This window comes from Centropristis striata, chromosome 22 (assembly GCF_030273125.1).
Source record: "Centropristis striata isolate RG_2023a ecotype Rhode Island chromosome 22, C.striata_1.0, whole genome shotgun sequence".
NCBI classification, from domain to species: Eukaryota; Metazoa; Chordata; class Actinopteri; order Perciformes; family Serranidae; genus Centropristis; species Centropristis striata.
This window is the reverse complement of record NC_081538.1, coordinates 20,517,367-20,542,826: the sequence shown is the minus strand read 5'-3', so window position 1 is coordinate 20,542,826 and position 25,460 is coordinate 20,517,367. Positions and strand designations below refer to the sequence as shown.

Here is a 25,460-nt window from a genome sequence, read left to right as displayed (position 1 = left end):
AGAGGGAGAACAAGGAGTTTTTGATCCAAAAAGAAAGTATGAACTTTGTAGAAATGTATTGTATGAATCAGAAATTACTTGCAAGATTCTTGACAGAATCTGAACCCCTTTTTGCCTGAAACTGAAAATTGAAGTGTTCTTTTTATCTCATCATACTATATTTAGTTTCCAGGCACATTAGAGTGCTGTTTTTAATATATATATATATATATATATATATATATATATATATATATATATATATATATATATACAATTCATTATATTTTAGGATAAAACAGTAGTTCTATGTGCCCTAAGGTTTGGACGTCTAAAATGTAAATAAAACTGAATGTAATCATTTACTAATCCTTTGTGACAAATACAGTATACTGATATACTGTGACATGTCAGTTGTCTATTGAAATCTGTGCCAATATTGGGCGAATACATCATCCAGCCAATGTTTGATTTTGCTCTATAAGTAGGGGAAATTGGGGACAATTGTAACACGCTCAATTACTCCAATCAGAAACAAGCTGATGACTTTAGCTCTGCATATGCTCAGTAGCATTTAAATATATATATATATATATATATATATATATATATATATATATATATATATATATATAATTTTGTGGTTTAGGCATTTTAGTGCCAGTAAATTTTCAGAGGGACAATTAAAGAAAAAGGGTCCCCCAAAAATGTTTGTCACTGTGGTTTTCTATTCACAGCACAAAACCATGTAGTTAAGGTTTAATTGGTGACTTTAAATTGTCCGTAGGAGTGAATGAGAGCGTGAATGTTTTTCTGTCTCTATGTGTCAGCCCTGTGATTGTCTGGCGACCTGTCCAGAGTGTACCCCGCCTCTAAATGTCAGCTGGGATCGGCTCCAGCCCCCCACGACCTGAGTTCAGACAAGCGGTTAAGGATAAAGGATGGATGAGTGAATATTATTATAGGTTAAGACAGCCTGTAATATATAAAGTGATCCAAACGGGCTTAACCAGCTGCAACATTAAAATGTTGAGCACATTAATGCATCACTGATTATAATCACAATTATGAAATGAGCCATTCGGCATAATAAGTACTTTTACTTTTGTTACTTTACGTGCATATTGATCCTAATAAGGGCTGGGTGATATGGCCTAAAGCATTTTTCACACCACACCTGATTTATAATTGTAATCATTTTTTTCCCTTTAAAACAAACTACAAATACATAATTTTGTTTTAATTTATTAATTGCCCCATTTGGTTGACTTTAGTACAAACCTAACTTTCACTAAACTTTAATTAAAAAATTATAATAATAATAAAAAGGCACCTCTTCATTAATATTGCACCCCTAAAGAAAAAGTCTTGTAAAATGAAAAAGTAACATATAATTATGTAGACATGCACTGAATGCTCTTTCAAAGCAAAAATTGCCTATTTTTTTAACATAAATTTGAAGAAAAAAAGATAAAATCAATTTGTTGCCTGACTCTCATGCCAATATTTTATACTTTTACTTTAGTAAAAAGTAATACAGAACTTTTAATGGTGACAGAGTATTTCTTTAAGATCTAAAAGAGATCTGAATACTTCTAAACATGATAACAGTAGTTGATCAGTATAACTGCAATAAGTTTGTCCAGCCCACACATGGTTGTATCACTTTTATTGCTCTTTCATTAATTCCACAAACAGTTACAGTGCCATCTAGTGGTGTCCCAGCACACTGCAGCGGGTCAGGTGAGACCTCTGAGCACTGTCCAACAGCAGGCTGTGATAGATAGACCCTTGTGCTGCGTCTTAACCTTGCCGTGGGACCTGCACAAAGTCACAGAAGCTCTGATCGAATTATGCTCTAATGGCATTTTCAGGCACATGCCAAAAGAGGGACTCCTGTGCACTTTTTCTAATTAGGAGATCTGTCTTACTTACACAATGAGCTCTGTCAGGACAGAATCAGAAGGTGGTCTGGAGAATAACCCTAGAGCATTTGCATCTAATTGCTGCAATGTTTAGTGAGCAACAGCACTATGCACGGCAGTAAAGGCATTAACATGGGATGGATGGGTCCCTCTGCTCTCGTGACGTGCTGCAACACACCAAGGGAATGAGAATGACGCCCTTGTACGGGCGCGCCCATGCTGAACGCTCACGCGCGTTTTTTTGAATGCAGAGTGTAGAGCCGAGGTGGCGGAGAAAACCTTCAAGGGTCAGCGGCAAGCTTTTAAGAAATATCTCCACTCCAGTCAATGCATTCATTTGTATGAGACACTTCACGTAATGATGAATATTCAACAGTTGTTTTAAGACGGTCGCTATGCTTGGCGGCACTGAATTATAGAGAATATAAAAGAGGAAAATCAAACAAGAGAGTGCGTCAGGAACTCTGGCCTAATCTCTCAATAAAGACAGCACATGCATCAATTAAAGTGAGAGCATTCGCCAATAAACACTATTAATTTGGGTAAATCCATAATCCCCATCGAGTTCATTACATGAAATTAAGGCAGTAAAGCCCCAGAGGCTCGTGCCACAGCAATAAAAACACAGAGTATAAGCCGGAGCTTTTACTCCATGTAAATGCATCAAATCCCAGAGTCTTATCACTCTCCTGCAGCCTTTAAAAACTCAGCTATATTAAAGCTTACAGAGGCTTTCAAAGGCACAACCTAAGGGAGCATGTTATCTTCCTTAAAGTTGAGAGCTGTAAAAATGCATCAATGGTACTGTAGATTTCAAAGTTCTGCTAAAAGCAAGCTGTTCATTATTTAAAAAATGCATAAAAAGCAGCAGTGTGTCAGCAGCAGAGCATCAGTCCTCGCCCGCCTGTCTGTCAGGCTTCAGGTGAGGATGTCATTGGATGGTGAGCTGGCCATCCTGCTGCCGGCACTCTTCAGGGTGATTGCAAACATTTCCCTGCTGTCTTATACAGTAGCCTTAGCAACTGTGATTGACAGCAGGGGGCTAACCTCAGCAGTTTCCTCTCATCGTCATGGCCTCAGTCATACGCCGGGTTTGGGTCAATGTGGTGAACCACTGGAAGCAGAGAGACAATAGTACATTATCAGAATATGTTAACAGGCCACTTTATAAATTACAACGGCTCGTTAACGCAAATATCTAATCGGCCAATCACCTGGCAGCAACTCAATGCATTTAGGCATGTAGACGAAGTGATGTAGGTGTTGAAGTTGAAAGCAGCATCAGAATGGGGAAGAAATGTGATTTAAGTGACTTTGAACGTGGCATGTTGTTAGTCTGAGTATTTCACAAACTGCTGATCTAACAACCATCTCCAGGGTTTACAGAGAATGGTCACAAAAAGAGAAAATATCCAGTGAGCCTTGATGCCTTGTTGATGCTACAGGTCAGAGGAGAATGGAGACTGGTTCAATAGTAGCACACAACACGTCCAACCTTGAAGCACCGCCACTATATTAGGTACACCTTGCTAGCTAATCAGGTGGCCAGTGAGTGTATGAAGTATTACAGACAGTGAGCGATTTGCTCAACATTTTCAACATATATTCAATTGAAAACTGTGCAAAGACAATATATTAAATGCTAAAACTCATCATTTTAATGTTTATTTTTAATTTTTTTTTTTTTTTAATTCTTTCTTTTAACACTAATTGTTGAAGTTTAGAAAGTGAAATTCTTAACCATTCTTGCTTGACCTCCAACTTCAGATACTCAACAGTCCGGAGTTCTGTTCTTATTTTGCGCTTCATAATGTGTCTCACATTGTGGGTTTATTTGAGCAGTGACATCATACAATTTTACATATAGTGGCTTTAAAATCTGAAGAAACAGAATTCTTTAAATCAATGGAAGGCAACTGACAAAACCAAAAAGCAACATATGATAATATATCCTAAAAAGGGAAAAGTTGAGAAGCATTTGTATGGACGAAAGATTCTGAGCTCTAACCTGTAAAACATACAGTCAATGAAAGGTTCAAAATCACAGGGTCCTGCTTCCCTCAGAATAATCAATCTCCCTAATCAATCAGTGCAGTGGGGGTTCTATGATTCGCCATTACACTATTTACCCAAACCCCTTCTTGGCTGACATTACCGGCACCAGTGACCGCTATTTAACACTCCATTGAAGGCCTTATTAATTAAGTTTAGAAAATGTCAAGGATTAACCCACTCATGTACTCTTGGGTCAGTCTCCATAGAGATGGACTGTGAGGTTTATTAAATATTGTCCATGAATAATTCAGACAGACAGCATTCAGGGCAGGAAACTCATTTGAATGTGCTGCTCTGGCATTGACCCCAGACAGCAGAGCTTTTCCAAGGACTCAACATGGTAATATGTGAAAAGTGACCTCTCAGCACAACACCTCAAAACAGAGTGTGACAGGACATCAAGTAAGTGACAGGGAATTAATATCACTGCTTGGGGGAAATCCAAAGGTGTCAAAAGCAGCAGGTAGCCATAATGTACTTTAATAGCCACTGTGTAACAGCAGTTTTTATGAGACAGTGAGGAAAAAGTGACACTGACCTGGGCTGATCCTGGGTGGATGCCCACCGTGGCATCCAGCTGTTGTTTGGTGAGACCACATTTCATGGCTGTGACGAAGCCTTGGAGGATATCTCCAGCATTGGGACCCATGACATGGAGACCAACCACACGCTCCTGTTGAGACACAGCAGTGTTGTAGTGGGTTCACCAAAGGTTCAAGTTCAAGACAGCAAAAGCTGTGTTTTTAATGAACACAGTGGCCCTCATCTATCAAACGAGCATAGAAACCAGCGCAGATCTGAGTGTATATTTCATCTTACGTCAGGGTTTACGTGTGATTTATCAAACGATCGTATCTCTCCAATCACAGCGTAAAAATGATCGGCTGTTGATAAATGTGGCGGCTCGAAACAAGCGTAATTTAAATGTCACGCCCTAATATATATAATATATATATAATATATACCTGATTCAGAAGGTCCGCCTCCAGAGTTTACAACACCGAAGGGCGCAATACATGAATTGAGTTCCAGCTCCTCAATGTGTTAGTAAGTTAGAAAAAAAATATGAACTAACTAAAAATATTCCTTATTAAGAAAGTCCTCCAAACTCTAAGTCTGACTCCTGTCTGGTTCCTGTGTCAGAAGAGTCATGCCTTGATCAAGTCCCAGTCCTTTATGTGTCCAAGTCTCAGGCACCAGAAGTCCACACTGAGTTCCAGGTCCTCCATGTGTGAGTTATGTCAGAGAAACATCCCAAGTCCCCCCCCAGTACTTAATTTCTACTGTGTTTTAGTCCAATTTAGCCAACCAAATTAAAACAATAAAGACAAATGAATACATATTAAAAGCTAGTTTAGTGGTTTTATGATAGCTGAAGCGTTATTTCTGTTTCAATCTGCAGAAAGGGAATTCAGTGATAATGAGCAGAGAACATTGATAATAACACCAGCAGCTTGGCAGAGATGTGATCTGAAATGCAGTTATCTCTAGTGGTGCCAAGTCAATTGTGGAAAGAGCTAAAAATATAACAAAGGGGTGGGTGGAGTAATGCGGTGTGAACTGTTGCACAATTGGGGGCATTATGACTACATATCTCCAGAGAAAAAAGAAAAAAAAATCTGATCACATTATAGCTGAAGTGCTGCATATCACTTATTAAAAGTGTGTTTGGGCCTTTAATTAGTTTGGACATAACTAAAACTACACAGTTGCATCATTAGATGTTTTGTATTGGATATGATTAGATGAGTTATACCTAATCGTATTGAGGACTTATGTTCTTTTTAATGAACATTGCCATATTTTCTTCATTATTCTCCTTGCTTCTCATCCCACTCATGAACCCAGCACAAAGTTTAGCTGCACATCTTTCAAAGCAGCTAAACTGACGGTACAACAGTGAAGGTTTGGACACTGTGTGCCTTAAACCTGGCCTATTGTTTTTGAATATTTTTGCATACTGGAGTCCCTAAATCATCATGAAATTGCATAAACGTCATGAAATTTTGTGACGGTTGAATGAGACCAGCATTTTTTTTTAAACCTTGACCTCACTTTATAGAATGACCTGTTGTGATCTCTAAAATAATCACAGTCTCATGAAACTACAGCAACCACATCCATGATGTATGCCAGTTCAGGTGTATTAACTGTTGACCTGCTAAAAATCCTGTCCTCCATCCCTACTCCTTTAGAAAAAAGGGGGCAAACAGCTTAGTTATATATACATAAAGCGGAGTATGCTTTTGGGTGAAGTTACCTTGAAGAACCATAGTAATGCGTATCCATGGAACTATGTACATTAAGGAGTGGTTTTTTTTGTGTGTCTGTTGATGTTTTGTGTCGTCATAGAACTTTGACCTTTTCACAATGTGTTTCACTTCATCAAAGGTAATTATAACATTTTGGGTATGCTAAAATGCTAAGGATGTCTTATTCAGCATTTGGTTATACTAAAAAAAAGTAAAAATGTGGTTCCCAATTAGAATCACAGTTCACATGAATAACAGATGCACATTGCTAACCAAGCTATCAATAGTGTAAGCCGATAACTCAACTTGGCCAAATATGGTCACTTTTGACTCAAAAAAATATACAGTAAGAGAGAGCCAAAATGCCAGACTCAAAGCCCATTTTCACCTGTTTTATACAGTCTATGGTTTGGACATTGTCAATCATGGGGTATTCATTATTTGACATAAGCTCTAATACTGTATTGAAAATGCTTTAAAGCTTCAATATCATACCCATCTCCAGAAAACACTATTGTTATTTGATGCATTGTTAAATTTTTAAATATTGATCAGTGCAGCTTAAAGAAGGGGTCCTACATTGTCAGGGATGTGGCAGATGACTTTTATATAGCAGGAGTATTTATTCCTGGCAGGAAGTGTCCACTCCAGGGGCCAGTAGTTGTTGTGATACACCTGCAAAAGGGCAGACATTTAGATTTTAGACAATTCTACAAGATGAGAACTCATGTTTGTTTGAGTATGCATGCTTATGATTATGTGGGTGTTGATTATGTGTGTGTGTGTGTGTGTGTGTGTGTGTGTGTGTGTGTACCTCTACACTGGCTTCTCCAAATGTTAGATTGGCTTTCTCCTCAGACAAACCACAGGCAGCATATTCCAGTGGAGTCAGCACAACAGTAGGCACACTGGTGTAATCACACTGTGAATGCAAAAATTACATTACCTCAAATCAATTCTAACTTTATTGTCTCATATGCAGCATTTGGCTCATGCACAAGCTTTAAAACATACTGAAAGAACTCGTTTAAAAATACAATAAAACACAACACAGGCTTGGTTATTTAATTTGTTTGATCAATAGTCATGTAAAAATGATGCATTACGGGACAATCAGTAAAACTGATTTCTAAACCGTGTACCAAGAGGCTGTCTTCTCTGAAGAGTCGACGGGCCAGCAGTGTCCCAGCATGCACTGAGAGGCCTGTAGTGGAGGGGCGTCCATGCTGCACTGATCCGATGGCATAAATACGTTCCACACTGGTCTGATCCTTCTCATTCACCAGGATCCCGCCACTGCTACACACAGGAAAACACACACATGTACACAGTCTTAAACTAAACCTGCCACACACAAACTGGGGTCGAAGTAAGTGTGGACAGATTTAACGCACTCCTGACTGCACAGCACCCCAACACGCTCCAGGCCAATGTCACTGGTGAAGGCTTTTCTTCCAACAGCGAGCAGCACCTGCACACACAAAGACAGGCACAGACAGTTCACCAGGAAGTGGTCCTTTCATCCACAGGATAATCTCTAAATTGCATAGAAACAAAGCTGCTTTCTACTGGTCTTTGAAATATTGGTAGGCAATCTATTGGAGATTATAAAAAAAATATGTATTGGACATAGATAACATACTGTGTCAAAGTCTTCCTGTTTAGTTTGGCCTTCTTTGGAGATGAAAGTCACCCTAAGACTCCCCCTAGAAACCTGCTGTGGTGTTGCAGAATCACCTGATTAAAAAAAGAATAAGAATGTATATATAATGCATTCATAACCCTTTAATTGTTTATAGTGATGCCAGTTACAGCCCCTTTTAAAGCTTGAGGCTGCAGTACTTTCTGACTTCCCATTGGTCTCTGCTTACTATACTTTAACCTCACATGTATATTTTTTTATAAAGGCTCAGTCATTAAACAACTGGGCACTCACAAACATTACTCAAACAGGAGGGAATTAAGTATTGGTGACTACAGCGGCTGATTAATCCACATTTGGTGCTATAGTATTTCTGCCAGCAGGACAGTGTGTGTGAAATACTTGCGAATTCCAAATTTCAACCTTAGAGAATATTGGAGGATATTACATACAACCAGAATGTGTAAAAAACATACGGACCCGGGGGAGGGGGGTAATATTTTGAGAAATAAATTTACGAGATTAAACCAAATCTACGAGAAAAAATGCACAGATTTATGAGATTTAAAGTGGTGAATCTGCGAGAAAAAAGTTGCTTTTTTCCCACTTTTTTCTCGTAAATATGTAACTTTTTTCACGCAGATTTGCCACTTTAAATCTCTTAAATCTGTGACTTTTTTTCTTGTAGATTTGCCACTTTAATCACTTTAATTTGCAACTTTTTTTCTCGAAATATTTTTATTTTTTATTATAGATATCCGCTGAAGTTACCAAATATGGTTCTTTGCCCGATAAAGGGTTAATATTACCTTTGAAATGAAATGAATGAAGTAAAAGCACTGTGCTTATGAGGTCAATGACAACTTGTTTGAAAACAGATGAACGCTGCAAACATAGAAGAGAAGAGTGGACGAACAGCCCCGCCCCCTAGCAAAGTGTGATCACTGAGTCAGTCAGTCGGCTACATACAGACCCGTGTGTAGGGCTGACCTCTGGCGGTCATCTAAAAACTTTAAATATTGTCAGTTTCATCATTGAAGTACATCACTGTATATAGGCTGCAGTGTAATAATTTATAATTTGATTGATTGTTTTGTTTCAGATACATTGCATTTAAACTGGAGATTATTTTACAAATAATTCTGGTGAAATAGTGGCATAACCTTACAGCTACTGTTGGGAGTTCTTCACTATTCACACAGGCACTACATCCAGGAACATTTCTGCCTGGCACCTTTTCACAGTTGCCATGCAATGTCAGAATAGATGCATCATTATGCCACGTTTATATATAATCCATGTTATTTTTTTGTACACTACAGCATCTTCAACTGTTCCAGACAGCTGCCTACAACATTCACCCTCTGCACAGACTGACAGGAGGTCCCTTCTTTTGAATCTGTCATCAGTGGAGTCGTATGGTTGCTTCACTCACTCAGATGTACCTGCAATGTCACTGCTTTCCTTCACAACAGTCATACTGGCATCTTCAATGTTCTGGACCATTTCAAGAATAGACTGCATGTGTTAAAGGGGCTTGTGATGCCATTTGTTTTATGCTACAACATTCACCTGGATCAGAATGTCTTGTGTGTATTTCAGTCTGATGTATTGGGTATCCTTGGAAACTGCAACTTAAAAGACCCTCTACTGTGGGATGATCAGAGTTTGATCTATAAATCATGTAACTGTTGGCTTCAAAGGTTCTGTGGACTGCGGTGGAAGAAGATTTATTTCGGTAAAAAAAACACCAATTCCACAATTTAAAAATACTCCATTACATTCCTGCATTAAAAAGTACAGAAGTATTATCACCCAATGTACCTGAAGTATCAAAAGTAAGAGCTCAGTCCCAGCTGACACTGGGTGCGAGGTGGGGTACACTATGGATATGTCGTATTTAGTTTATAGTTAGTTCTAGATTGCAATTGTGCTTGTTCTTCAGTTTAAAATGTAAATTAACTTAATGAAGTGAAAACACACTGTGAATTGGTCAGCATTCGGAGCTTGCTGCTTGTGTTTAATCTATAACAATGTGTGGTAACATAGATTCCAAAAAAGTTGGGACATTGATCAGGATTGTAATTTACTTTATCATGTAAAATCTGTAAAAGAAATTGTATTTGGAGTATAAAGCAATGCAAAATGGAAATATGCATGTAAAGTACCTTAAAACTGTGCTTAACTATGAGTAAATTTATTTAGTTACTTTCCATCACAGTCTCTAGGATGCAGAGTTTAAATCTGGAAGATTTTGGGGGGTTATAATAGATAGTCAGATAGTTTAAATGAAAAAAGTAGTTTAGATTAAATTAGAACTCACATCACCATGTTTAGCCTCTCAACTATTTGTATCATACTACTTTTTCAGTTGGATATTCTAATTTTCTATCATGACGCCTTACCGGATACGGCATCCTTAGTGCAACTTTCAGTCAGCTCCACCTGTCACACACACAAACAAGACTACATTAAAAAGGGCATTTACAGTTTTCTAATGTAAGTGATCTCTGTCTTTATGTGATTCAGTACCTTGGTGAGTGAACAGTGATAAAGGAAGTCAACTCCACCAACAGTCATGTGATTTTCTATCATCTGTGCCATTTTCTGATCAAACCCAGGGAGCAGCTCAGGCTGCAGCATGACAGTGACTGGTAGTCCAAGGCCAAACAGGAACCCGGCACACTCCAGCCCCTCCGCAGACCCGCCGACCACCAGGGTCCGACCTGGAGGCTGAGGCAGGGAGAGGAGATCCTCACTGGGAGGTGACAGAGGGGAGAGAAGTTCACTCATTTTATATATTTAAATAGTTTTATAAGTGGAATCTGATGTGAGTGCTGGTTGACCTGGTTAGGCAGTACTCTTTGTCCCCAGGTATGCCCAGATACTGAGGTCTGTCTCCTGTAGCGATGACAATGCTCTCTGCTGTCAGACACCTCTTCCTCCCATACACATCTGTCACCTGATTGAACAAAAACAAGAAAAAACACAGTTTATGCTGCTGATCTTGTCCCAAGAACAATTCTGGTGTGCCCACATCTATCTGGAGTATCTCTGGAGCGCAGTAGCCCTGACTATGGCAAAGCTATCGTGGCTACATGTGAAGGCTTTGTGACTACAGAGCTGCAACCTCTGTGTCTGAAAAGTAGAGCCAATGCGGAAGTGCTTTAAGCTTGTATTCTTTCTAATGGCCAGTAGGGGGTGACTCCACTGGCTGCAAAAAAGAAGCCAAATTGTATAGAAGTCTATGGGGAAATTATCCTACTTCTCACTCGATCCATTCGATAAAGCAGGGCATGCTTTAGGGCACCACTGCATACCACGTAGTTACCACTGTGCACTGTGAGTTTTAGTCTTTGAACTTTGATCCTTTCAAAGTTGTGTTTCAGCACTTAAAACTTTTGGTCACCTTAAATGCCTTGCTCATTGTGAAGTTGTACTAAAAGTCTCTAAGAAGTCAGCTGTCATTTTTAATTATGGAAGCACCTTGCTAACAAAGCTACCGGTAGTGAGTTAGTTAGTTAGTTAGTTAGTTAGTTAGTTAGTTAGCTAGTTAGCTAGTTAGAAAGTGCTAGTGTTGATGATATGAATGATAACTCAGCAGGTTTTAAGTCACTTCTCCCCAGCTTCACCCTCTCCTCCCAACAAGACCTCCAACCTAAATGACAGAATAGATTGTTTCTTAATACCACCCATAACGACACATAAGAGCATTTGACAAAGCGTTTCGCAGCTCAGGGTACTGCGGAGCATTTAAAAAATAGCACATACACATACATACACATATGGTCTGCAAAAAGGCTGCAGTTTCTGTGAATTTAGGCAACGAAACCACTGACCTAGGTTTAGGGCAAAAACCTTCCTGGTAAGGTGTTATGAAAGACAGTTTAAACAGTAAATAAATGTACGTAAATGCCAGAAGTGAAGTAGTTACGAGGATGACATGAGCCATGGGAATTAGGTAAAAAACAGAAGTTACATAAAAAGTAATTTACTTTTGTTTTCACACGGGACATGAACCCTGTTCTCCTGGGTGAAAGTCCACCATTTGTTCGACCCATCCACCTCCCACCCCAAAAACTATATTTAACCTCTGCATCGCCGTCGATCATTACTACTATGTCAGAAAGATGGCAACGGAGGACCAAGGTAAATCGTAAATGTGTGTCGTATTTTGCTACTACAAACACATTTTCGAGGGGAGACCAGTCTCCTCCTCCAAATATGGTCACTTGTGGCTCCAACAAGGCCAAAATGGCAAACTGGAGGCTTAAAATTGTCTCTGGTAGAAACATTGTAACACTTTAACGCTCAACAATAAAATCGTGTTAAAGCACCTACAAGAAACTTTCGTTTTGTTTTCATTTTGGACTGATTTTGTTGGCCCCTATGGACAAGACCGGTAGCATTTCAATAAGTACCATTAAGGTTATTACATTCCCTAGTAATGACATGTCTGACATAATAATACGCCAACAGAAGAAAAGGGGGCAATTCAGGATCAGTTTTGGATTCTTTTTAAATCTTACAATTCTCTCCATCTGTTCAATGAGTGGCCAAGGTGGACTCGTTGAAAATAAAATGATCTGAAGAAAAAAATTCTCCTCCTGCCTCTGTTTCACTGGCGAATGTACTGTTCATTGCCAAACAATCCAGACTCTAAGTGTTTACCTCCACTTTGTGGGGCCCTACTAACTCTCCATGAGCATTGAGGTAAAAGACTCCACAGGTCTTCAGCTCCCGCTTCAACTCTGAACTGCGAGTCTTCACCTGCTCCTGCACAGCCTCCACCAGCTCACTCCAGCCATGGCACACTGAAATTAAGCAAACATTTGATACTTACCATCACTTGGAAATGTAGGCAGTATTATTGACTATAACCAAAAGTCACCCAATTAATTTCTGTGATGTATTTTTAATTACCATGCTCTTTCAACCTCCAGCCATATTTCTGAGAGTCTTGGATAGCTGTTCCCAGCAGGGATGCCTGTTGCAGAAATTTCCTGATGTTGTCCATGTTATAACTGGAACCCCCCAGTTCTGGAAGAAAGAAGAGAGGATGAGACTGGAGTGAATGAGTGAATGAGTGGATAAAAAGAACAAAACTTAAAGGAAAGAAAAGAAAGGAAAACAGAGCACAAATAAAGACAAAAGACAAAAAAGGAGGGAACATAAAGGAAGACTGAGGACAACAGAGAAAAAAGAAAGAAAGGAAACCATGGCAAGAAAGTCAAAATAAGAAACGAGAAGATGATTTTAAAAAAACAGTTTTTAGCAACTATACAGCTCAATAGGAACAAGGATTGAAATGGATCATATTAAGATGTTCTCATCCACTGTTTGTAAGTATATCTGTGAAAAATAATGCACTGAAATTCTCTGGAAATCCACATCATTGCTAAGACACCACCCTCTAGTGGCCGTAGTAATTATGGCAGGGGAGAGAAGGAAGTGAAGCTTGTGGGATAAAGATTAAATCGGTTTAAAATTGTCAATACAACAAGGTGTTTCGCAACATAATGGCAAAAAAATTAAATATTTCTTTTGTTATTTTTAAAAATGGGTTGTGTAAGTTGCAAACATCAAACATGCTGCACGTCCTCACTGACCATTATTATATTTTCACTGAATATAAAACACATACTTTACACAGCTCCTTTCCTCCTTTAAATAATTCCATAGTTGTACATATTTACATATTATTTCTACTATTTATATATATATATATATATATATATATATATTCTCTCTCAGTTTGTTGACTTTTCTTCATATCTATTTTTATGCTGCTGAAGTACTTGCCTAAATATATGTCTATATTTTTATACTTTTATACACCACAGCAAATTCCTTGCATGTGAAAACCTACTTGACAATGTTTTCTGAAAAAATACATGAATTATCTATGAAGTAGTGACACAGCCCCAGTTTGTTTTCAACCCCATCACGACATGCCGTTTACCCCCTGTATAAATAATGGATCAGTCCCTGTGACATCAGCACTGAGGAAGTGATATCACATAAATCTTTTGAAGAACTTGCTTCAAGAAAGTGTCAGTATCTTCTTTCATTTATATTTCATTGTTTTCACTGTCAGATTGAAATTGTCAGGCTCAACAGTTCAACTCTGTTGTATGAATAAATGATAGTTAACAATTGTTTTATAAAAATGTAACAATAGTTTTGCAAAACATCTTGATGACGAGAAGGAATATGAGGATAATGTGTATTGCATTATGATATGAATAATAATTTGTTTAAAATATGAAAGCTTAATCAAATTTGAAAGTATTTATATTTTAATAAAATATGATGGTTGATAATAGATAAAGATCTCATGACCTGCTTTGCCAGTCAAATGGTGAATATTTTAAAACAAAAACTTGGAAATAAGTGATCTTAAACAAGAGACACATATTGAATATCTTTTTAAACATTAATGTGTTTAAAACAGTGACCATGAGACCGTTTCACATTTCCACATATACCATATGATATCATACAAACCCTAGATGAGGATATGTTGAATATATCTAAAAGGAGAGGAGAGGTGAAAAAAACATGATTCATAATCACTGACTCTTCAGACTGGGAGAATTAAACACTCACCCCTCTTGGTGCCTCTTGGAGACGGCGCCACAAGGTCAAGGATCAGCACCTTTCTCCTCAACCCTGCAGCTTCCTGAAGGAGCGAGAGGAGAGAAAAACAGAATAAATGAGAGTCAGACAGCTAAAGAGAAAGAGGCAAATTAAATATTGAAACGGGTTAAGGATTTGTCCCTCTCAACAATCCCAGCTCCTGCTCCTTCATCTCATTTCCACTCTCCTCCAGAGCTGCTCACAGATCATCCCATTACCATAAAGCCCATTAATATGATAATTATCTGAGCTGTGCTTTGGAAACGTGTGCGTTCATTGACCAGATTAGCAGTAATTATGAGGTTGAGTTGGGGGAGTGTCCTCTAACCACTGGGAGAGTTACAGCTGGATGCACGCAGAGGAACTTCAAACAACACGAATAAATTGACTGTGGTCCAAAATGGCTTTATGAGAGCCGTGAGAGTGAATCACAACGGTGCAGTTAAACTCACTGTAAAGCTCCTTGAAGCTAATAGAAGCTGTAGATTTAACTGAGAACCTCATCACTATAACAGCAACGCCTTCCACGTTGTTTTTAGCTTGTCAACAAAATGTTTTTATTTTTAAAATATCAATTATAACTGCTTTAAAAATCATGTGCAACACAAGCATAATTTGTATACGCTCAAATACACTGATGTGACCAATGTCAAAATGTATTAAAGGAGGTTATGTAAATAGGTGGAGCACTCTGTTGACTTGAATGGGAATTTAAATGTTGTAATTATACAGCTCTTCTAGATCTTCCAAATGTTATCAGACTGAATGGATCTGATTTTGGGGAAAAAAAGATATCAACAACATTAAACAGAAAGGTCCTACCATATTTTTTACTTCCATACATAATAAAGCGGCACCAAACCTGTGTGAATATAGTCTTTGTTGAGCAGTCCTCCGCTCTACCAACTGAGCTATCAAAGGGAGACAAGCAGTCAACAGACACTAGAACCAATACTAACTGTAGTGTCAACATTAACACACTTGTTCTTCATTAAGCGGAGGTTGGATTGATTGCTGAACAGGTCTACTGGGAACCAAAAGTGTCAGGGCCCCACCTGGACAAAGAGACCCACAACAACAATGAAAACGTTCAAAACAACCTCAAAAAGAGGCTAGCAGTGAAAATACTCTAAAGTGTGTGTCTGTGACAGAGTGTTTCATATTTCACTCACAGTTCTACTGAGTTACAGCATATATTGGCAATGTACAGTGAGTTTGCTGTTCCCTGTGTGAATCTACTTTTTGTTGAACAGTATATGTGAACAATTAAAAGCAACTCCTTCGAGCCGGATTTGAACCAGCGACCTAAGGATTCCTATGATGACCACTGTGTGTGGTATTCCCACTACAGTCCTCCGCTCTACCAACTGAGCTATCGAAGGGAGACGTGTAGTCACCAGACACTAGCACCAACATTAGTTCTAACTGTATTGTCAAAGTTAAATATGGAGTTCTCTTCATGGATGGATTACAAAGAGACACAAAGTGACCACAGAGTGTCACAAAACAACAACAAAGAGAGGCTAACAGGAAAAAAATATACATACTTAGAGCAATACATATATAAGAACGATACAGTAGGTTTTGTCTTCCCTTTGTGAATCTACTCTTTGTTGAACAGTATATGTGTACGACTAAAAGCAATTCCTTCGAGCCGGATTTGAACCAGCGACCTAAGGATTCCTATGTTGACCACTGTGTGTGGTATATCCACTACAGTCCTCCGCTCTACCAACTGAGCTATCGAAGGGAGACAAACGATCACCACTCACTAGCACCAACATTTCTACTGACTACATTGTCACTGTAAACTCTGTCGTTCTCTTCATGGAGTGTTTGCTGAACGGCCTACTGGGGACAGACCCAGGGACCCACCTTCACCTACAAAGTTTGACTCAAAAGGACACTAGCAACCATTAACAGACTCAAAATGGCCAAGAAGAAACATACATGGGACACAAGTACAGAGACCAAAACAGCTGCAGAGTCACAACATCTGAGTACTATGTATGTGCAATTAAAAGTGACACATTTGAGCCAGATTTGAAACAGCGACCTATAGATTCCTATGACTCAGACCAAACGAGCTGCAAAGAGACACAAAACAACAACAAAAAGAGGCCAGCAGGCAAAGAAATACCATGTCCGTGCAAAGGGGCACTGTTTCATAGATCATTCATACTTTTTTACAGTTACATATCAGGAACATACAGTAAGTTCAGACTTTCCTGTGTGGATCAACTCTTTGTAAAACAGTGTAGGTGACCAATTAAATGGCTCTCCTTCGAGCCGGATTTGAACCAGCGACCTAAGGATTCCTATGTTGACCACTTTGTGTGGTACACCCACTACAGTCCTCCGCTCTACCAACTGAGCTATCGAAGGGAGACAAGCAGCCACGAGACACTAGCACCAACAGTAATATTAACTGTATTGTCACTGTAAACTCTGTAGTTCTCTTCATGGAGTGTTTGCTGAACGGCCTACTGGGGACAGACCCAGGGACCCACCTTCACCGACACAGTCTGAGTCAAAGAGACACTAGCAACCATTAACAGACTCAAAATGGCCAAGAAGAAACATACATGGGACACAAGTACAGAGACCAAAACAGCTGCAGAGTCACAACATCTGAGTACTGTGTATGTGCAATTAAAAGTGACACATTTGAGCCAGAAACGAGCTGCAAAGAGACACAAAACAAAAATAGGCCAGCAGGCAAAATATTTCTAAATGTTTGTGATGTGGGTCCTTTTATAGGTCTGTTTCATAGTTCAGTTTCTTTTTTTAAAGTTACAGCATTCATCAGGAATATACAGTAAGTTCAGGATTTCATTTATGAATCCATTCTTTGTTAAGAATGTGTATGTGAACAATTAAATGTGTCTCCTTCGAGCCGGATTTGAACCAGCGACCTAAGGATTCCTATGATGACCACTGTGTGTGGTATTCCCACTACAGTCCTCCGCTCTACCAACTGAGCTATCGAAGGGAGACGTGCAGTCATCAGACACTAGCACCAACATTAGTTCTAACTGTATTGCCAAAGTTAAATATGGAGTTCTCTTCATGGATGGATTACAAAGAGACACAAAGAGACACAAAGTGACGACAGAGTGTCACAAAACAACAACAAAGAGAGGCTAACAGGAAAAAACTATACATAGTTAGAGCAATACATGTATTAGAACGATACAGTAGGTTTTGTCTTCCCTTTGTGAATCTACTCTTTGTTGAACAGTATATGTGTACGACCAAAAGCAATTCCTTCAAGCCGGATTTGAACCAGCGACCTAAGGATTCCTATGTTGACCACTGTGTGTGGTATATCCACTACAGTCCTCCGCTCTACCAACTGAGCTATCGAAGGGAGTCAAGCAGTCCCCAGACACTAGCACCAACATTTCTACTGACTGTATTGCCAAAGGTATATATGTAGTTATCTTCATGGAGTGTTTGCCGAACGGCCTACTGGGGACAGACCCAGGGACCCACCTTCACCTACACAGTCTGACTCAAAAGGACACTAGCAACCATTGACAGACTCAAAATGGCCAAGAAGAAACATAACACAACATCTGAGTACTGTGTATGTGCAATTAAAAGTGACACATTTGAGCCAGAAACGAGCTGCAAAGAGACACAAAACAAAAACAAAAATAGGCCAGCAGGCAAAATATTTCTAAATGTGTGTGATGAGGTTCCTTTTATAGGTCTGTTTCATAGTTCACTTTCTTTTTTTTAAAGTTACAGCATTCATCAGGAATATACAGTAAGTTCAGGATTTCATATGTGCATCCATTCTTTGCTAAGAATGTGTAAGTGAACAATTAAATGTGTCTCCTTCGAGCCGGATTTGAACCAGCGACCTAAGGATTCCTATGTTGACCACTGTGTGTGGTATTCCCACTACAGTCCTCCGCTCTACCAACTGAGCTATCGAAGGGAGACATGTAGTCCCCAGACACTAGCACCAACATTAGTTCTAACTGTATTGTCAAAGTTAAATATGGAGTTCTCTTCATGGATGGATTACAAACACACATAGTGACCACAGAGTGTCACAAAACAACAACAAAGAGAGGCTAACAGGAAAAAACTATACATAGTTAGAGCAATACATGTATTAGAACGATACAGTAGGTTTTGTCTTCCCTTTGTGAATCTACTCTTTGTTGAACAGTATATGCGTACGACTAAAAGCAATTCCTTCGAGGCGGATTTGAACCAGCGACCTAAGGATTCCTATGTTGACCACTGTGTGTGGTATATCCACTACAGTCCTCCGCTCTACCAACTGAGCTATCGAAGGGAGACAAACAATCACCACACACTAGCACCAACATTTCTACTGACTATATTGTCACTGTAAACTCTGTCGTTCTCTTCATGGAGTGTTTGCTGAACGGCCTACTGGGGACAGACCCAGGGACCCACCTTCACCTACAAAGTTTGTCTCAAAAGGACACTAGCAACCATTAACAGACTCAAAATGGCCAAGAAGAAACATACATGGGACACAAGTACAGAGACCAAAACAGCTGCAGAGTCACAACATCTGAGTACTGTGTATGTGCAATTAAAAGTGACACATTTGAGCCAGAAACGAGCTGCAAAGAGACACAAAACAAAAATAGGCCAGCAGGCAAAATATTTCTAAATGTTTGTGATGTGGGTCCTTTTATAGGTCTGTTTCATAGTTCAGTTTCTTTTTTTAAAGTTACAGCATTCATCAGGAATATACAGTAAGTTCAGGATTTCATTTATGAATCCATTCTTTGTTAAGAATGTGTATGTGAACAATTAAATGTGTCTCCTTCGAGCCGGATTTGAACCAGCGACCTAAGGATTCCTATGATGACCACTGTGTGTGGTATTCCCACTACAGTCCTCCGCTCTACCAACTGAGCTATCGAAGGGAGACGTGCAGTCATCAGACACTAGCACCAACATTAGTTCTAACTGTATTGCCAAAGTTAAATATGGAGTTCTCTTCATGGATGGATTACAAAGAGACACAAAGAGACACAAAGTGACGACAGAGTGTCACAAAACAACAACAAAGAGAGGCTAACAGGAAAAAACTATACATAGTTAGAGCAATACATGTATTAGAACGATACAGTAGGTTTTGTCTTCCCTTTGTGAATCTACTCTTTGTTGAACAGTATATGCGTACGACTAAAAGCAATTCCTTCGAGGCGGATTTGAACCAGCGACCTAAGGATTCCTATGTTGACCACTGTGTGTGGTATATCCACTACAGTCCTCCGCTCTACCAACTGAGCTATCGAAGGGAGACAAACAATCACCACACACTAGCACCAACATTTCTACTGACTATATTGTCACTGTAAACTCTGTCGTTCTCTTCATGGAGTGTTTGCTGAACGGCCTACTGGGGACAGACCCAGGGACCCACCTTCACCTACAAAGTTTGTCTCAAAAGGACACTAGCAACCATTAACAGACTCAAAATGGCCAAGAAGAAACATACATGGGACACAAGTACAGAGACCAAAACAGCTGCAGAGTCACAACATCTGAGTACTATGTATGTGCAATTAAAAGTGACACATTTGAGCCAGATTTGAACCAGCGACCTATAGATTCCTATGACTCAGACCAAACGAGCTGCAAAGGGACACAAAACAACAACAAAAATAGGCCAGCAGGCAAAGAAATACCATGTCCGTGCCAAGGGGCACTGTTTCATAGATCACTCATACTTTTTTACAGTTACATATCAGGAACATACAGTAAGTTCAGACTTTCCTGTGTGGATCAACTCTTTGTAAAACAGTGTAGGTGACCAATTAAATGGGTCTCCTTCGAGCCGGATTTGAACCAGCGACCTAAGGATTCCTATGTTGACCACTTTGTGTGAATATTAACTGTATTGTCACTGTAAACTCTGTAGTTCTCTTCATGGAGTGTTTGCTGAACGGCCTACTGGGGACAGACCCAGGAACCCACCTTCACCGACACAGTCTGAGTCAAAAAGACACTAGCAACCATTAACAGACTCAAAATGGCCAAGAAGAAACATACATGGGACACAAGTACAGAGACCAAAACAGCTGCAGAGGCACAAAATCTGACTACTATGTATGTGCAGTTAAAAGCAACTCCTTCGAGTTGAAACCAGCATTCTATATGTCTTTTATATGTCTGTGCCAGTGTTTCATAGTTCAATCATACTTTTTTTACAGTTACAGCATTCATCTGGAATATACAGGAATGAATCCATTTTTTATTAAGAATGCGTATGTGAACAATTAAATGTGTCTCCTTCGAGCCGGATTTGAACCAGCGACCTAAGGATTCCTATGTTAACCACTGTGTGTGGTATTCCCACTACAGTCCTCCGCTCTACCAACTGAGCTATCGAAGGGAGACGTGCAGTCATCAGACACTAGCACCAACATTAGTTCTAACTGTATTGCCAAAGTTAAATATGGAGTTCTCTTCATGGATGGATTACAAAGAGACACAAAGTGACCCCAGAGTGTTTAAAACAACAACAAAGAGAGGCTAACAGGCAAAAACTATACATACTTAGAGCAATACATGTATTAGAACGATACAGTAGGTTTTGTCTTCCCTTTGTGAATCTACTCTTTGTTGAACAGTATATGTGTACGACTAAAAGCAATTCCTTCGAGCCGGAGTTGAACCAGCGACCTAAGGATTCCTATGTTGACCACTGTGTGTGGTATATCCACTACAGTCCTCCGCTCTACCAACTGAGCTATCGAAGGGAGCGAGCAGTCCACAGACACTAGCACCAACATTTCTACTGACTGCATTGTCACTGTTAACTCTGTCGTTCTCTTCATGGAGTGTTTGCTGAACGGCCTACTGGGGACAGACCCAGGGACCCACCTTCACCTACAAAGTCTCTAAGAGACATTAGCAACCATTAACCAAAATGAACAAGAAGAACCATACATAAAACAAAAATGCAGAGACCAAACCGGCGGCAGACTCACAAAATCTGACTACTATGTATGTGCAATTAACAGCAACTCCTTCGAGTTGGAACCAGCATTCTATATGTCTTTTATATGTCTGTGCCAGTGTTTCATAGTTCACTCATACTTTCTTTTTTTACAGTTACAGCATTCATCATGAATATACAGGCTTTCCTTTGTGAATCCATTCTTTTTTAAGAATGTGTATTTGAACAATTAAATGTATCTCCTTCGAGCCGGATTTGAACCAGCGACCTAAGGATTACTATGACTACCACTGTGTGTGGTATTCCCACTACAGTCCTCCGCTCTACCAACTGAGCTATCGAAGGGAGACGTGTAGTCACCAGACACTAGCACCAACATTAGTTCTAACTGTATTGTCAAAGTTAAATATGGAGATTACAAAGAGACACAAAGTTACCACAGAGTGTTTAAAACAACAACAAAGAGAGGCTAGCAGGCAAAAACTATACATATATTAGGATGATACAGTAGATTTTGTCTTCCCTTCCCAAAATACTTTTAAATGTGTGTGCACTATGGGTTGTGGGGCCTTTCATATGTCTGTGCCAAGGGGCCACTGTTTAAGCATTCGTCAGGAATATACAGTAACTACAAAGAGACTCAAAACAACTTCAAATAGATACAAACTAATAAAACAAAATGACGAAACAGCCACAGGAAAAAAAATCCTACAAAAAGACCAAAACATGTCAAACAACAAAACTAAAAAACACACAAAATGACCAGAAAAGAGACACAAAACAACAACAACAACAACAAAGAAGGCTGACAGTAATAAAAACTATAAAGTCTGTGTGTCCTAGACGTGGTGAGGCCTTCTGCACGTCTGAGCCAAGGGAGCCAGCGTTTCATAATTCACTGCAGTTCTACTGAGTCTCCCCTATATATATATATTACATATAATATATGTGTACGCTTAAAAGTGACTCCTTCGAGCCAGATTTGAATGTGATATATCCACTACAGTCCTCCGCTTTACCAACTGAGCTACTGAAGGGAGACGAGCAGTCACCAGACACTAGCACCAACACTAATTCTAACTGTATTGTCACTGTTAACTCAATGGTTCATGGATGAATTTCAAAGTGATACAAAGTGAAACGAAACAACAAGATTCTACTTTTGCTGTGCCTCTTAAATGTTATATATGAAATTTGTAATGTACCAAAGAGGAGTAGAAAGCAATAATAGAAGATAAAGCAAAGTACTGTCAATACTGAAGAATGGATTCAGCATTAACCTTACCTGTGCCACTGCCAGGCCTCCAGATCCCCCTCCAATAACCAGCAGGTCGTAGTCATAAGGCCCCATTGACGGCCCAGTTGGTGGGTCCATGTTTCAAGTCCGGACACCTAGACCCTAACTGTGATCCGAGTCCTGGAAGCGCAGACACATACAAACAAGACACAAGCACCCTCAGTGAGAAGGGACTTTGGCCCCTGAGCTCACTCTGACCATAGGCTGGATGTGGAATCACGTCAACTGACGTCAACATTTTTGAAAGGCAATAAGAGCATGACTGATATATCAACCAGCTGATAACAACAGACAATACTGGCCTATTAAAAATATATTAGCATACACCGCATATCATGTCAGTCCCTTAATCTATCTATGCAAAATCCACATAAACATTTATTTATTTATTTTCATTTCATCTTAAAAATTCACTGTATTGGTCGCTATATTGGTAAACTGTGAATATCCTTTTTTTTTTTAAATGAGGAGATTTTAATGTTCCAAAATACCAAAACCTGGTTTACATGTTACAGGTATATTGGAACTGTGTTAAAAGGCCTTTTAAAAATTAAGTTTAGCACTGGTGCATAGATATACCTTAATAGTAATCGGGACCTCACATTTATGTCATCACAGGACAAAGTTATAGCCTACAGTCAACCCAAATTGTGTCTAATAGTAGGTCTTAGTGATGTGCGGATCGATACTGAAATATTGATACTTCCGATACCAGATCTGTATGCTCTAAAATCGATTCTCAAATGAAAATATCGATACTTTTGATACTTCAGTCATTTGTGGTAATGTATATCATTAAGAGGAATACGGTGGAAAGTAACTAAACTATTCCGATCTTGTCTAAATGACACACTGCTTGTAGGAACTACTTTTTCTTCCGCCTGGGTAAGTGCCTAATATGTGTGTAATTCAGTGGCGGAGCGGAAAAGAAGCTATATTGTGAATGAGTCCGTATACTTCTGAGTTTAAAATAAATAGCTAAATAAGTGACTCTGATGTCTTGTATTCATTCTTAAGCCATTTGAAATACACTCTTTTTAGATTTACCAGGCACATTAGGTGCATTTGCACAAAGTATTGGTATGGTATCGGATCGGTATCGCCGATACCAGCCTGAATTTTACTCAGTATCAGATCGGAAAGGAAATCGGTGGTATCGAACATCACTAGTAGGTCTTATAATTTTGTTACATTAGCCTTTCCCTTTATCTGACAATGAAGCTTAATCCAGAAGTCGTTAATGTGTTTCTGGTGAAGGTAGTGACGATGCAGCAGGTGTAGCCTACAGAACTTTGATCACTTTGTTTAATTCATGGTTTAACATTGATCCATGATTAATCTCATGAAGGCCTATATTGCAGAATAAAATACTATCATTTAAGTATAGTCTTATTTTTGAGCTTTTTTTTTCAAAATATTCTTTGAAATGTGTCATTTGGATTGAAAGTAAGGTCTTACATTAATTAAACCTTTTTGTCCTAAATTACCAAACATGTCACTGAAAAATAGTCCAACTGCAACAAAACAGCCATCAACTTAATTTGTTTATCTAACAAATAGACACTTTGAGGGATTCAGAAATGTATTATATGTTAACTAATAATGCAATATGACTGAGAAAGTCGCCTTATAATTTCACGGTAACCGGGCGCCATCTTGAGGCGAACCCCTCAAATATCAAGTTGATTTTTACCTTAACAGCTGCACTTTGGGCAGTCTTGGTAAACAAGTTTCGGAAAGACACTGTCACTTAAACCAAAACACATAAGCATAATAAACTAGCTGGAAACTATAGATGCCACACACTTGTCAATAAACGTTATTCTTGTTGGCAGGAAAAGCTGTTCAAGATCACACAGCCTACCTTCTTCTTGTCAGCAGTGACTGCGGTGAAAAGTTAGCACTTCTCTGAATACTTTTGTACACATTGACGCCTTACTGAACTTAGTGGGAACTTAACAGTCCCCAATGAGCACTGGAAAATGATATGGGCTGCTTTTTTTCTAAGAAAAGCAGAGGGAGGGTCAAGCTTTTTTTTTTTTTTAAACTTTATTAACGCAACATGGTGCATTACAAGACAATACACCAACAAAACGCCGTCAGAGGCAAGCTTTCATACAAAAAAAAATTGTAAAGTGTACATAAATTCAAAGTTTTTATAGCTTTCATGTTGGTAGATTTCTTAATAGATTTAATATATTGTTTGGTTTGATTTTCGAAGACAAGAAAGAGAGGTTTTTGATTAACGTAACAACATTTATGGATATTCCATTTGGCTAACTGTATCGTGTTTTTTTGTTGTTGTTTTTTGCAAAAGGAAAGTCAGTGAAACCAAACAGCATATGTTCAAAGCACAGGGACAAATGAGGTTCAATCGAAAAAAGAAATCAGGTTACAAATATCTTCCCATAATTTAGTTGAGAAAGGGCCAAGACCAAAATAAATGAAAAACATCTTCAGGATGTCCTTCACAGAAATAGCAGTTTTAGTCTGTGTCTTTCTTAAATCGTTGTAAAAAAACAAAAACAATTTTAGATGGGTAGGAAGGGTGAAACACTTGCGGGAAACTTGTAGGCTAGAAGAGATGCATTCCCGTGCCACCATAAATGTAGAAATTATGACAATACAGCGCGATTAGGACCGGAAAACGATGCTCTCCAGGTGGATATTGCGTGTGTATCTTATCATCATTATGTCGTTTCAGAATGGA

At 39.0% G+C, this 25,460-nt stretch overlaps 1 protein-coding gene and 12 non-coding genes across 14 annotated transcripts; all 13 read right to left on the bottom strand.

Moving 5' to 3' along the window:
- Nucleotides 1-1,637: 1,637 nt before the first annotated feature.
- Nucleotides 1,638-24,733, bottom strand: LOC131960405 (thioredoxin reductase 1, cytoplasmic-like). 2 transcript variants are annotated; one of them, XM_059325620.1, is made up of 15 exons: nt 24,615-24,733; nt 22,739-22,870; nt 14,463-14,535; nt 12,777-12,893; nt 12,525-12,667; nt 10,700-10,815; nt 10,386-10,611; nt 10,259-10,298; nt 7,854-7,948; nt 7,606-7,682; nt 7,354-7,510; nt 7,026-7,133; nt 6,791-6,886; nt 4,498-4,632; nt 1,638-3,018 (listed from the first exon to the last, which is right to left on the bottom strand). In XM_059325620.1, the coding sequence occupies exons 2-15, from the start codon at nt 22,826-22,828 to the stop codon at nt 2,953-2,955; spliced, it is 1,539 nt and encodes a 512-aa protein (XP_059181603.1). In that variant the 5' UTR covers nt 22,829-22,870; nt 24,615-24,733; the 3' UTR covers nt 1,638-2,952. The 2 variants fall into 2 exon arrangements, with proteins under 2 accessions (XP_059181603.1, XP_059181604.1); XM_059325621.1 differs by lacking the exon at nt 24,615-24,733 and having other exon boundaries at nt 7,354-7,507; nt 22,739-22,903.
- On the bottom strand, nt 15,770-15,874 carry trnay-gua (transfer RNA tyrosine (anticodon GUA)). The gene is made up of 2 exons: nt 15,838-15,874; nt 15,770-15,805 (listed from the first exon to the last, which is right to left on the bottom strand). It is a non-coding gene; the product is annotated as a tRNA-Tyr (tRNA).
- Nucleotides 16,138-16,242, bottom strand: trnay-gua (transfer RNA tyrosine (anticodon GUA)). The gene is made up of 2 exons: nt 16,206-16,242; nt 16,138-16,173 (listed from the first exon to the last, which is right to left on the bottom strand). It is a non-coding gene; the product is annotated as a tRNA-Tyr (tRNA).
- Nucleotides 16,773-16,877, bottom strand: trnay-gua (transfer RNA tyrosine (anticodon GUA)). Its single transcript has 2 exons — nt 16,841-16,877; nt 16,773-16,808 (listed from the first exon to the last, which is right to left on the bottom strand). It is a non-coding gene; the product is annotated as a tRNA-Tyr (tRNA).
- trnay-gua (transfer RNA tyrosine (anticodon GUA)) lies at nt 17,380-17,484 on the bottom strand. Its single transcript has 2 exons — nt 17,448-17,484; nt 17,380-17,415 (listed from the first exon to the last, which is right to left on the bottom strand). It is a non-coding gene; the product is annotated as a tRNA-Tyr (tRNA).
- Nucleotides 17,758-17,862, bottom strand: trnay-gua (transfer RNA tyrosine (anticodon GUA)). The gene is made up of 2 exons: nt 17,826-17,862; nt 17,758-17,793 (listed from the first exon to the last, which is right to left on the bottom strand). It is a non-coding gene; the product is annotated as a tRNA-Tyr (tRNA).
- trnay-gua (transfer RNA tyrosine (anticodon GUA)) lies at nt 18,334-18,438 on the bottom strand. Its single transcript has 2 exons — nt 18,402-18,438; nt 18,334-18,369 (listed from the first exon to the last, which is right to left on the bottom strand). It is a non-coding gene; the product is annotated as a tRNA-Tyr (tRNA).
- On the bottom strand, nt 18,700-18,804 carry trnay-gua (transfer RNA tyrosine (anticodon GUA)). Its single transcript has 2 exons — nt 18,768-18,804; nt 18,700-18,735 (listed from the first exon to the last, which is right to left on the bottom strand). It is a non-coding gene; the product is annotated as a tRNA-Tyr (tRNA).
- Nucleotides 19,307-19,411, bottom strand: trnay-gua (transfer RNA tyrosine (anticodon GUA)). Its single transcript has 2 exons — nt 19,375-19,411; nt 19,307-19,342 (listed from the first exon to the last, which is right to left on the bottom strand). It is a non-coding gene; the product is annotated as a tRNA-Tyr (tRNA).
- trnay-gua (transfer RNA tyrosine (anticodon GUA)) lies at nt 19,685-19,789 on the bottom strand. The gene is made up of 2 exons: nt 19,753-19,789; nt 19,685-19,720 (listed from the first exon to the last, which is right to left on the bottom strand). It is a non-coding gene; the product is annotated as a tRNA-Tyr (tRNA).
- Nucleotides 20,782-20,886, bottom strand: trnay-gua (transfer RNA tyrosine (anticodon GUA)). Its single transcript has 2 exons — nt 20,850-20,886; nt 20,782-20,817 (listed from the first exon to the last, which is right to left on the bottom strand). It is a non-coding gene; the product is annotated as a tRNA-Tyr (tRNA).
- trnay-gua (transfer RNA tyrosine (anticodon GUA)) lies at nt 21,149-21,253 on the bottom strand. The gene is made up of 2 exons: nt 21,217-21,253; nt 21,149-21,184 (listed from the first exon to the last, which is right to left on the bottom strand). It is a non-coding gene; the product is annotated as a tRNA-Tyr (tRNA).
- On the bottom strand, nt 21,694-21,798 carry trnay-gua (transfer RNA tyrosine (anticodon GUA)). Its single transcript has 2 exons — nt 21,762-21,798; nt 21,694-21,729 (listed from the first exon to the last, which is right to left on the bottom strand). It is a non-coding gene; the product is annotated as a tRNA-Tyr (tRNA).
- Nucleotides 24,734-25,460: the final 727 nt, after the last annotated feature.